Here is a 13,702-nt window from a genome sequence, read left to right as displayed (position 1 = left end):
CACCTATATTAGGATGATCAAACTTGGAAAGTTGTTCAACAATAGGAGCACAATTATGCTACTAAATTTTTTATTTTTTTATTTAATTTTCTATTATTCATATTGGTGGAAGGCAACCCGAAGACCCAACCCAATACAATCAAGCTAACTACAATAGAAACGAAATGAAACTCGATTGAAAAGGGTCATGGATTACAAGACTCTCATAATGGAGATTCGGGCAGAGAATGACCAAAATATATAGGACCATCCGCCTGATGGACAAATGACCATATACAGTTTGGTCATCAGCAAGATCAACGACTAATAAAGAATTTTGTTTCTCTTTACACAGCTGGCGTTGTTTGTTCTTTGCCCTTGATGGAGGAGAGATTCTTGTGTGAAAGAACTCGGATTGGGGTGAATGAGAGAGAGTGGGACCACAGTAGGATAAGTGTGGGCCTCAAAATCAAGGGGTGGTCCGGTCAAAGTACCGCATAATTCCTCTTGACAAAGACTCTCAATTCCTTGTTAGTTTCTCTCTTCTAATCAATTTCCTCCTAGCTAGTCTTTTGCTTATTGCCACTTTTCTCTCCAAATCTCTAAACCTTAGATAGATCAACCTCAGTGCCCCAACTTCTTTTCCTCACTACTACAATACAATTATAATTACAACTTGCAAGATAATATAAATGGAGACTTTGGATGAGGTCCTTAACTATTAATTTTCTTTGACTTAAATCTTGTTGGTTTTTATTTTTTTATCGAAGTCCTTTACATTAATGTAATAATGTATTTCTATGTAGGTTATTATATTTTTTAAATTCAAAATTGAAATTTGTAGTTGCTTATATTAATGACATTTTAAATTAAATTGATAATTTGTGGGATTAAAAATATTAAAAGATAAATTATACTCTCCAATATAATATATATATATATATATATATGGGTATATTCATCAAAATTAACCCAAAAAAACATTGTACCAAAACATGTATCACCACAAAAAAACAAAGATATTAGGCTTAAGTAAATTTCTTCGATTAAATTGACATGGATACATTTTCAAATCAACGAAAAAGAATGTACCCATATAAGTTTAAAAATTTGGATTAAATTGAATGGATTTTATAAAAAAATAAATTAAAAAAAGGTACATTTTATATTTTTTTTAAAAGTACATTTTACATATAATAAAATGGTATATTTAAAATGGTACATTTAAGATTAAAAAAATTTAAAAAAAAATTATACAAATGGGTACATTTAAGGTTAAAAAAATTGAAAATCTTTTTATGAAAAAATTAATGGGTACAAACTTATTCTATTTTTTTTTTAATTTTGGAAATGTTTTGAATTTAAAATTAATAATGAGTTTAATAAAGGTGCGGCGAGTAGTAAAACCCTTAATAAATTACTATTTTTCATTTAAAAAAAAAATAATGTAACTCACATGTCAATTCATTAATAAATTAATGTTAGAGACTTCTATCAAAATCTGAAAACTAATAAGATTTCAGTCAATTAAAATTGGTAACGAGTGATCAGATACTAATTTAACGAAATGAGAGAACCGCTAGAAGGGGAGAATTACAGACAGTAATGAAAACTAAGGGAAGTATTAGACCAAATATATACATCTCCTAAATGCACCCTCCAAACTCCAAAACCCTAAATCTTTATCCAAAACTTCATTGGGTTGCAATAATACACAATCCTACAGTTTCTGTTGACCATTGTCTTAAGAAATTCCAACTGTTGTACCCAACAACCAAAGAATGGCGAAACTTACTGCATTGGCTAATGCATAACTCTGTTGTTCTATGACATAAATAAACCTTGCTTAAAATGAGCCTAGACATAAACAAATGAAGTAAGTGGAGAACCAAAACTTTGGGATTTACTTTGGTACCCCTAGCATTACTCTATACCAAAAAGTGTCTTCTCTTTACTCACATAATATTGTGTGATTGATTTGGGATATCGCCACCTTCGCCCCCAAGTTCCATGTAAGTTCTTTTCCATAACAAAGGATAGTAGTGTCGGCCCTAACTGACACCACCTAACTATTTAATAATAAAATAAACAACTATACTGTAGACCCTAACCGACACCACCTATCCATTTAATAAATAAAATAAACAACTGTCGGCCCTAACCGACACCACCTAACAATTCAATAAATAAAATAACAACTATATTGACACCCATAAGCGACACCACAAACCATTAATAATTAAAAAAATAAAAAAATCTGTCTCTGTTTTTAATTAATAATAATTAAAAAAAAGTTTACAAGAAAATAATTCACACCATATTTAATGTATAGGCCAAACAAACATTAATAATAACTATTAACAATAACAATAGTACCAAACACTAACAATTATCCACCATTACACATATAATGTACAAAAAATCATTAGCCATAACAAACATTATAAATCCGCCATAACAAGCACTAAATCCGACATTACAAATATAACATACAAAAAAAAGAGGTATGAACTACATATGATGGCCAAAGTGTCATACATATTCGCCAAGAAAGCGAACCAAATAAACTACTCAATAGAACCAGATCCTAAATGTGCCCCAAATCCTTCTTGAGATCCTCCTTGTGATTTGAAAGCCTCGTCAAGTCCGCATCAAATGCAGCACCTGCGAGCAATCCAGAATACCCACCAGTTGGAACACTCGGGGAAAATCCACCATTGGGAACACTTGTAGAAATATGTGAGTCATTAGGAAAAGGCATCTTTGGTTGATTTGCTGGCATTTGATATGGTGGTTGCTGCATGTATGACATGGGTGGCATAGGCGTTGGATATACAGGATATAAAGGAGGTTGCTGATTCTGGTTTATACACGGATATGCAGGAAGAGGTAAACTCTGGCCCGACTGTTAGGTTCCTGGTGGGCACGTATATGTAAGAAGAGAAGGCTGACTTTGGCTTGACTATTAGGTTCTCGGTGGGCATGGATATGCAAGAGGAGGATGCTGACTTTGGCCTGACTGTTGGGTTCCGGGGTGTGCGGTGGTCGTTGCTGAAATTGTTGCATCAACATCATTATAAACTGATGATGTTGATTGAACAACTGCTGCTGCATGTTTTCTGATTGTTGAACCTTAGCCTCTACCTTCGCCAACCGTTTAGCATTAGCTTCATCCCTCCTTCTCAATTCATTGTTTTTAGTCATCAGCAGTGCTACGAAACTTCTGGATGATCTCTTGGAGGAATTAAAAGTAGAAGCTGACGAAGATGCATACGACACCATATCAAGAGTCACCCTATGACCGAAACCTTAGACCTTATTCCTACCTTCAGGACCTATAGTCTCAATATAAACTTTTGTTCTAAGTTCATCATTGTCTTCTTGGCCAGACTCAATTAGAGATTGAATATTGCTCTCCATGGTTGCCTTGCAATAGAATATTTAAAAATAAAAAATCAACAATCATAAAATAGAAAAATAAAATGATAGATATTAAAAGTTAATAACAATGAAACACTAACACGAAAAAAATCAATTACCCACGTGCGCTGAGATGTTTCATCAATCCAAGTTCTATCTTTTCGTGTATGACAATGACGAAAAAAAGAAACAGGGTCTGCATCCTTCTCATGCGTCTTCTGCTTTATTATATGTCAATGAAAAACCAAACAATTTTAAGCATACTTCACATTAAAAATAAGATTTCAAACAATATATACTAAATTTAAAATTAACTACATTTATTAAAAATGTACAACCCATACATATTCTTCCCACACTCTTGCAAACGTTTTTGAACCAATTGTATGGTTCATTGTTTTCATTTCCCAATTATGCTTATTTTTTTCCGGAAATCTCCTGAAAAATAAGAGAATTTATTAGACAAATTTAAAGGTATTACAAAATAAATCATAAAAGGTTTACCTTTGTTCTTTCTTTATCCCAGTATGTAACCAACTCTGCCCACTGTGCATAATCCACATTTGGAGGGGGGTTGTAGTACTCCTCAGTTGCTCTTTTAGTATAATATTGTTTTTTTAATATATTTCTATATTCTTTATGCGCATGCTTCGCAATCTAAAGTATCATGTGGCGGATCAGAGGCATTTTCAGTATATCTTCTTCTTAAAAAATAACACTTCCCTAATTTCATAAGAAAAAATTCAAGCTAATTAATTATTATTATAGTCATTGACTTATTCTACTATTTTCAAGTAATATATATATACACATACACCTTTATTCTATTCCAGAACACTTCCTTGTCTTGTTCCTTAATCAAGTGCCAATCTCTCATCAATGGAAGATTTTTGGGATCTCTAACCTCTGACGCTACATGTTTTGAAAAAGATCTAGAATTTTCACTAATGCATTTGCTAGACAAATCAAATGAACAAGGCTGTTCTGTCCATTTGGGAATTGCGGGTCCTCGAGTTCTCCATTGAGATGTTCCTTATTAATACAGAACAAACAATTAAAAATCAAGAAACAAAAATCAATTTTCGATTTAAGCATAATATTAGTTAAAATACAAAACACAAACTAAAGATGATAATAATAATAATTTAAATGTTGAGCTTCGATATGTTCATCCACGGCAAAAGCTACTAGAAGGAGAAGGAGAAAGAGAAAACTGAAATGGGGGAAGAAAGGGATGCAAGGGGAAGAAGGAATTAAACGCGGAGGAAAATGGATGCACGGATGAAATGGGGAAGAAAGGGTTTAAATATGGATGAAAAGCTTGCGTCAGTTAACACCGATGGAGAATATACATGACGTCGAATTAAATGAACCTGGCATCGCTAAAAATCGACACTACACCTGACAAACCTAACTGACTGACATTCCTTTTCCCATGTCACTGTCCTATCGGCTACAACCGACACCATCATTGACTAACATTCCTCTTCCCACCTCTCTTCCCTATTCACTGTCCCGTCAGCTACAATCGACACCACCCACCTAACATTTTGCGGCATCGAATTAAATGAAGCTAGCGTCAGTTAGCATTGACACTATATCTGACACACCTGACTGACTGACTAACATTCTTCTTCCCAATCCATTTATGCGTGCAAAACAAGCGGGAAAATTCCCACCTAAATATTTCAAATTATCTGACATCGATGACCAATGTTGTCGGCTAAAAGCAACATGAAACTAGCTTTAAAAAAACAAAAGTTTAACCCAAAGAAAAAAAATAACTAGCTCTATTTTTTTTTATTTTTTTTTTGTGTTATCCCATGTAACGTTTTAATATTTTAATAAATAAAATTTAACTTATATAAAATACGCGATAAGAAAAACAAAAATATAATTTTATGATAAAAATATCATCACACACGAATTGAAACATAGTCTAATTAATACATATAATACATAAAATAATTAATATATTTATTTCGTGTCCTCATTTGTTAGCTCGTTGTCAGCATTGGCATAATTAACAAACATGGTAGGCAACAGTAATGATTCATGAAACGGAGTCTCTTCCATGCTAACTCTTGTATGGAAATTTTCATTGTCAAGTATCCGATCATCCAAATTAGGTATGGCATAATCGTCAATTGCATCACTATCCTCTAATACGTTAAACAAATCCCTCAGTTGCATTCGAACAACTACATGCCAATCTTTTTCAATTGCGTCCTCCACGTAAAATACTCGTAATGCTTGTGATGCTAATATGAAAGGATCCTCTTTAAATCCCAATCGATTTAAGTTCACCATAGTAAATTCATATTAATTGGTCTTCATTCCTCGTGGACTTTCACTATTAACCCATTCGCACTTAAATAACATCACATCTCAATCCCTATCTCCTGCCTTCGTAGGACCATAATATTTAACCTCGAACATATCTACAACTTTGCCATAACAATTCACTTGCCCAATTGCACCAGGGACATTTGCAGGTACAAAGGCACCACAATTTTGATTCTTATGCTTATCATCCATAGATTTTATAAGAAATCTGAACCCATGAACAATGTGACTTTTATATCTACTCACAACCGTACTAGGATAATTAGCTAGCCAATGCAAGTCTTGAGATATCAACGTGTCATTAGCATGCCATTTTGAATTCACTTGTAATAAGTATGAAGATAAAAGTTGACAGGATAATTATAAACATGTCATAATTAAAATGTAAAAAAAATAAAAATAAATAAATAATGTGATTGTTATATCAACTCACATGTTGCTTGAACCATTCTAGAAATTCTTTCTTGCTTAGCTCCTTGATTTGCTGCATAGTTAACCTTTCTTGACGATGTTTAGTATTCAAGAATTCCTCACGTATGACCAAACGTTCTTACCTTCTAAATGGGTTAACTTCATCACAATTATTTAGAATGTATCTATCTCACTGATCAAGAACCTTTAAATCGAGCTCCACGTTTTCTCGTAAACCAATATAACATCCTTTGGAGTTTGGAGTCAAAAATTGATAACCCACCAGATACTCCATGTCCAATACCATCTTCATTTCAGCCTCTACGAGTGCGACGAGATTCGACATTGCTAAGATACATGGAACAAAAGGACAAGCACTCATCCACCAAATATGCGTCAACAATATAACCTTTAGGATGACCCTTATTACGAACATAGCGCTTCAATGTTTGCAAATACCTACAATTATAAAATGAACACAAATTATTATAATTATTAATTAAAGTTATGACTACAACTGTAAAAAGAATTATAAAAATTTGTTAATTACCGTTTAATTGGATACATCCATCTATATTAAACAGACCATGCAAGAGTTGCTTCAAAGTGAACTGGGAGGTGCACCATTATATCAAAAAATGCAGGAGGGAATATTTTCTCAAGTTGACATAATGTCAAGGAAATTCTTCAATTCTATTGCTTGAATCCTTCCTCTAATTCGTTCTTACTACACAACTGTCTGAAAATTACACTCAACTCTAATAACACCATAGTAACAGATTTAGGCAAAACCGAACATATTACAAGTGGGAGTAACTGCTGCATTAAAACATGGCAATCGTGACTTTTCAACCCATGTATTTTTCATTCATTCACATGCACACATCGCGACAAATTTGATGAATATCCATCGGGGACCCGAATCATAGACAACACTTTGCAAAATGTATTTTTTTCTTCTCTTTTCAACGTGAACAATGCTGGAGGTCGAAATGTTCTATTTCTTTCTCTATGTAGGTGTTGACTATGTCTTATATTCAAGACTTTAAGATCTGCACGTGCAACCAATCCATCTTTAGACTTTTCTATATCTAGCAATGTTCCCACCACATTGTCACATATATTCTTCTCGATATGCATAACATCAAGATTGTGTCTAACTCAACAGATGCCTCCAATAAGGTAGTTCATAAAAAATAGATTTCTTCTTCCACTGACTGTTACTACTTCTACTGCTCGAAGTTCTTCTTCTGCATTGCCCAACTAAAGCATTTTTGTTTGGTTTTCCAAAAGTAAATCTCAATGTAGAAAGTTCTTCAAGACATTGTAAACCAGTTAACTACCTTGGTGCACTTCGATGCTCTTGCCAACCATTAAAAGTTGTGGCTTGCCAAACCTATGATTATCTACAAGAAAGTGTCGATGCCCCAAATAACAAATCTTACGACTCGCCGGCAAGTAAATAGATTATGTATCATGCATGCAATGTGGACAGGCTTTATAGCCATGTGTACTCTATCCTGACAACATTCTAAAAGCCAGAAAATCACTTATGGTCCATAAGACGGCAGCCTTCATCGTAAAATTTTGGTTGGAATATGCATCATAAGTGGGAGTGCCCACCTTCCACAACTCATTCAACTCATCAATCAATGGACTCATGTACACATCAATCTCTTTACTAGGATTGCGCGGTCCTAGTATTAACAGAGACAACAACAAATTTGGTTGCTTTATACACATCCAGGGAGGCAAATTGTAAACAGAAAGCACCACAGGCCATGTGCTATGGTCATGCCTCATTTTCCCAAAAGGATTAAATTCATTACTAGCCAACCCAAATTAGACATTTCGAATTTCTGACACAAACTTTGGATAAAAATTATCCAAATGCTTCCATGCTAGAGAATATGAAGGATGCCTCGTAAACTCATCCTTAGGACATTCAGTTGCATGCCACGACCCCACCCACCGTCTCTCCAGCATCCCCTCCCACATCGATTTCTCCAACAAAGAGCCAGTCTAAGTGTTAACACCTGAATTCTGGGTTCGACCTTGACTTGAGTAGGGGAGGATACAGAGAGATAGAGAAAGATTAAGAGAGAAAGAGGAATTCAATTCTTTTCATTCATGACCGTTGCTTCTATCATTGAGAGGTTATAACAACTTGCTAGCTTACCACACATGTGAGTGCCATATCATCAATACAAAACAGAAACATATTAAAATATCCCCTCAATAACTAAAATACTACTAAGTCCCACCTAATTACATTTTATCTTTAAATGCTACTTTTCAATTGCAATTTCGTCCTCTCGAATGTGATCAAGGTGATCACCATCGAATCGGGTCATAACAATGCCTTCCCCTTCAAGAACCTTGTCCATAGGGTTTAAAGGTTAAAATCTAGAAATCTTAACTAAAAATAGTCAAAATCCTCCCAAGTAGCTTCAGTTGCATCTTTGCCAACCTATTGCACTAGCACCTGAACCCCAGTTGAATTTTCCTACTTGTAAATCCTCCGAGCTAAGACACTCTCAGAAACATGATGTGCAAGACCATCCTCCAATGTGTGGGGAAGCATAGGTTGCACTACAACATCAAAACCTAGCTGCTTCTTGAGGCAACTCACATGAAACATTAGATGAATTTTACTTCTTGTAGGTAACAATTTTCTCCAACACTGTATATGGGCCAAAGTACCTAGGCTGCAACTTGTGATAACTGTGAGGTGCTAATGACTATAACTGATATGGAACTAGCTTTAAGTAGACAATACTCCACACTCCAAACTATCTTTCACTGCATTTCTTATCAGCTTGTACCTTCATTCGATATTGAGCTAATTCTAGATTGGCCCTTAAAACAGACAACACATTATCTCTTTCAATCAAACTTTGCTCAACTGAATCCAATTTTGTGGTTTCCAATTCATATGCTGCTAAATGGTGAGAATGATACCCATAAACCAGTTCAAAAGGGGTCATTTTTTAGGCTGTGTGATAGGAAGTGTCGAAACACCATTCAGCCCAAGCAAGCCATTTAACCTAAGTCTTAGGTTACCCACATACAAAGCATTGAAGGTATGTCTCCAAGCACCTGTTTCACACCTCAGTTTTCCCATCACTTTGTGTGTGATACCCTAAGCTCATACACAATTTAGAATTATGTAGTTTGAACAACTTTGTCCAAAAGGCACTTATGAAAATGGGTCACTGTCACTCACTATAGACTGAGGCATGCCATGGAGTTTGAAGATGTTATCAACAAATGATTGAGCAACACTAGTAGTAGAGTAGGAATGAGAGAAGGCTACAAAATTGGGGTATTTGGACAACCTGTTAACAACCACCATGGTCATAGATTTGCCCTTGCAAAACGGCAACCCCATTATAAAATCCATACTGATATCAGTCCATACCCTATTAGGAATAGATAATGGCTTCAATAGTCCTGCAGGAGAAGTGGTTTCGTACTTGTATTGTTGACAAATATGGTAGTTAGCAATGAATTGCTTGACATCTCTCTTCATGCCTTGCCAATATAACTGTTTCTTCAATCTGTGATAATTCTTGGTAACACCTTGATGACCACTAGTAAAAGTTAAATGGAATTCCTCCAAGAGTCTATGTCTCCACTCAGAAAAATGGCTTAAAACAATTCGTCCCTTATAGCTCAATAACCCATTCATGAAGGAGAATTTGGCAAGTGATGAGCTGTCAATGTTGGAGTGCAATTGGTTAAACACTTCCTTAGTTTTCTTTATCACCCATGCATCATGTTCATTGTACCTTCTAAGTTCATCCAACCAACCTCTATAGGGATACAAAATGGAAAAGCACTCTAACAAGGAAAGAGTTCCAAAATCATCTTTAACAGATTCCCCATGTACCCTAGATAAGGCATTTGTCACAACATTGTCCTATCCAGATTTGTAATGAATCTCATAATCAAACCCTAATAGTTTAGAAACCCATTTCTGTTGAAAAGAAGTAGTAGCCCTTTGATTCAAAAAGTATTTGAGACTGTGATGGTCAGTCTTGATTACAAAATGCCTTCCTTGCAGGTAATTCTGCCACTTTTTAACTGCATAAACTATTGCAATCAGTTCCCTCTCATATGCTGACAAAGCTTGGTTTCTTGGGCCTAACACTTGGCTAATGAATGTTATGGGTCGTTTGCCTTGTTGTAGCATTGCACCAATTCCACAACTTGAAGCATCACACTAAATTCCAAAGGTTTTGGTGAAATCTGGTAAAGCTAACACCTGTGGAGAAGCCATGGTAGCTTTAAGTTGCTCAAAAGTTGCAGTAGCCTCTTTGTTCCAGTGAAAACCATCTTTCTTAGTGAGTTGATACAATGGTTGATAGATCCCACTGTACCTAGGAATGAACTTCCTGTAATAACCAGTCAACCCCAAGAAACCCCTCAGTTACTTGACTATTTTAGGTATATGCCACTTCTTTATTACCTATAACTTAGCTGGATTAGCCTCTACTCCTGCACTAGTGACTAAGTGGCACATATATTCAACGCTCTTTTGCCCTAGAGAACATTTGGAATTTTTGAGATAGAGTTGATTGTGATGCAGAATTTCAAAAACAGTCTTGAGGTGCACTAAGTTGTCCTCCCAAGTTTTGCTATAGATTAACACATCATTGAAGAAGACTAGCATAAATTTCCTAAGGTAAGGTTTAAACAGATCGTTCATAAGGATTTGAGAGGTTGCTAGGGCATTAGTGAGGCCAAAATGCATCACTAAGAACTCATAATGGCCTTCATGAGTTCTAAAGGTTGTCTTAGCTATGTCTTTAGGGTTCATTAAAATCTGGGGATAACCAGACCTCATATCTAACTTTGAAAAGTAGGTAGCACAATGTAACTTATCCAGTAAGTCATCAATCAAAGGACTGGGGTATTTATCCTTGACTGTTAAAGCATTGAGCTTTCTATAGTCAATGCACATCCTCCAGGTTCCTTCCTTCTTTTTAACTAGAAGCACAGGGAAGGAAAAAAAGGTTGTGACTTGGTCTAATGAATCCTGCATAGAGAAATTCTTGAACAGCCTTCTCTATCTCAGTCTTATGCAATGGACCATAGTGATATGGTCAAATATTGGGAGGTTTAGCCCCAGGTACTAGTGGAATGTCATGGTCATGCAATCTTAAAGAAGGAAGTTAAGAAGGTTGCATAAACAGTTCCTCAAATGCTGCAGTAAGATGTTGCAGATCCTGTAGCTGAACTGGAGTTAATGCATTTGAGTATTCTGGTTGATCTTCTATGAAGTACATAAATAAACCCAGATGGGATTTGCATAGGTCCTTATCAACATGATGGAGTGAAACTTCCTGTATAAATGGTTCAGCATAAGGGCTATGGGACAGCTTATACTTCTTTTGATTCTTAGTAAACTCCATGGTGAACAATTGGAAGTCCCACAAGGCAAGACTAACTGTAGAAAGCCAGTGAACACCCAAAACAACTTCACAGCTACCTAGTGAAAGGGAGTAAAGATCCACTTTGCAATCATAACCCCCCAAAGAAAGAGAGGAAGATTAGTTATCATAACTTGGAATGATTGAGTGGCATGAGCCTGCTACCCCCATTGTTTCAAGAGTTTGGAATCTAGGAAATTATGAAAGCTACCCGAATCGAGCAATATTCGAATGGTTTGGCCATTTGTTGTACCATTGACCTTCATAGTGTGAACATTATGCCTTGCATTAATCCCATAAAATGCACACTCACTTAATTCCATGGATTGCAACTCAGGTTTAACGTCCTCAACAAACTCCTCCAATAACCTTGGCTCTAGGTCCTCAATCATAAGCAACTGCTTAAGACCACATTTGTGCCCCTTTACCCACTTATCTGAACAAAACCAACATTCTCCTCGCTTCATTTTCAGTTGAATCTTAGCTAGACTTAGTTTCTTAATAGGCAAGGTACCTGCCCTAGGCACAATATGAGGGTTAACCCCTATAGTTTGAGGTTTAATGGTCACAACTGGTCCAGGAGAGTTGGATTTCAATTCAGTAATCTTAGTGTCCAATTGCACAGCAATGGCTATGGCATCATGCACAGTTGCTGGTTTAAGTAATTTCACATTAAATTTTAATTTACGCTTAAAACCACCCAAGAAACAAATCTTAAGCAATATCGGACCTAGATCGGTAGTTCTATTAGCCAAACGCCTAAACTCAACGATATAATCACGAAGGGTACTCGTTTGCCGAAGTTTAAATAGTGATTCAGCACTGTTGTTAAACTCCGATGGGCCAAACTCTCGACAAAAGGCTCTGGTAAATTCATCATATCGTGTAGTGGTGTTGATGCAATCCATCCATTTAAACCATTGCAAAGCCTCGCCATCCAGATGGAAGGAGGCTGTGAGAACTCGATGAGTCTCAGGTATGTTATAAAACTGAAAAAATTGGTCCACCTTATATATCCAAGGCAATGGATCAGCACCGTCAATGAATTGAGGGAAATTCACTCGAGAAGGCCAAGATTGACATGGAATTTGACCACCACCAGTCCAGTTTGGGCTGCGTGGTAGTTGAATTGGGTTGAGCTCACGCGGTGGGAGTGGATCAGGTAGAATTTAAGCTGAAGAGCTTTCACCCTCCCGACGAAACGAAAGTTCCCTACGAAACTACTCAAAATACATCGGAAGGCAATTACCTAGATGGATAGGCAATTTAGCCTCTAGGACGTCGGAGACGGCAATCTGAATAGAAGAGTTCACCGCCTCAACGATGGTGGAGTGGATAGCAGTGAGAAATACCTCTAAAGCTGAAACACGAGCATCCATGGGTGTCGTGCGAGTAGCAGCGGTGCGGCAGGTCATACACATAGGAAGGGAACCAGGAAAAATTGGATGATACCAATGTTAACACTCGAATTCTAGGTTCGACCTTAACCTGAGTAGGGGAGGATACAGAAAGATAGAGAGAGAAAGAGGAATTCTGTTCTTTTCATTCATGACCATTGCCTCCACTACTGAGAGGTTATAACAACTTGCTAGCTGACCACACATGTGAGTGCCATATCAACAATACAAAACAGAAACGTATTAAAATATCCCCTCAACTAACTAAAATACTACTAAGTCCCACCCAATTACATTTTATCTTTAAAAGCTAACTTTCAATTGCAATTTCATCCTCTCCAATATGATCAAGATGATCACCATCGAATCGGGTCATAACACCAAGAGTGTGTCTCCATCGGCTCAATCACTGGCGCCCCCTACACCCATGGTTGCCATTCCGGCCAAAACTCTGATGAGCGCTCCTAAGAAAAGTCCAGTCGGTGTTTCGCAAGTTACAGAAGGTCCTGAGATTGCAGCGACCCCATCGTTACCAATGGGCATTCCTTCGAGTTCTACAACACCGGCATGATCCCCAGGAATTTTCCCATCAAGCAGTAGCCCAACAATTCCGGCGCCGGCAAGTCTGTCACCGGATAGTGCTGCCCAGGGTCCATCAAGCGATGAATCGTCTGCTTTGGGTTTGAATGCCGTTCGGGTTGTTTTTAGCAGGCT

General features: G+C 36.6%; 1 protein-coding gene across 1 annotated transcript; it reads right to left on the bottom strand.

Annotated features, from left to right (window-relative positions):
• Window positions 1–9,355: 9,355 nt before the first annotated feature.
• Window positions 9,356–12,970, bottom strand: LOC137714497 (uncharacterized). The gene is made up of 5 exons (XM_068453698.1): window positions 12,841–12,970; window positions 11,803–12,543; window positions 11,353–11,650; window positions 10,424–10,553; window positions 9,356–10,078 (listed from the first exon to the last, which is right to left on the bottom strand). The coding sequence occupies exons 1-5, from the start codon at window positions 12,968–12,970 to the stop codon at window positions 9,356–9,358; spliced, it is 2,022 nt and encodes a 673-aa protein (XP_068309799.1).
• Window positions 12,971–13,702: the final 732 nt, after the last annotated feature.

This window comes from Pyrus communis, chromosome 14 (genome assembly GCF_963583255.1).
Source record: "Pyrus communis chromosome 14, drPyrComm1.1, whole genome shotgun sequence".
Taxonomy (NCBI): domain Eukaryota; kingdom Viridiplantae; phylum Streptophyta; class Magnoliopsida; order Rosales; family Rosaceae; genus Pyrus; species Pyrus communis.
This window is presented reverse-complemented; position numbering and strand designations above follow the sequence as displayed.

Bases quoted from the DNA above. Each gene is read 5' to 3' on its own strand.
- LOC137714497 (XM_068453698.1), bottom strand. From the start codon at position 12,970: ATGGATGCTCGTGTTTCAGCTTTAGAGGTATTTCTCACTGCTATCCAC. The intron at 11,651-11,802 runs GTAGCTTTCATA...CCCTTTCACTAG, and splicing joins TCGAATATTGCTCGATTCGG to GTAGCTGTGAAGTTGTTTTG. The intron at 10,554-11,352 runs GTTTATGCAACC...TGGTTATTACAG, and splicing joins ACTGCAGCATTTGAGGAACT to GAAGTTCATTCCTAGGTACA.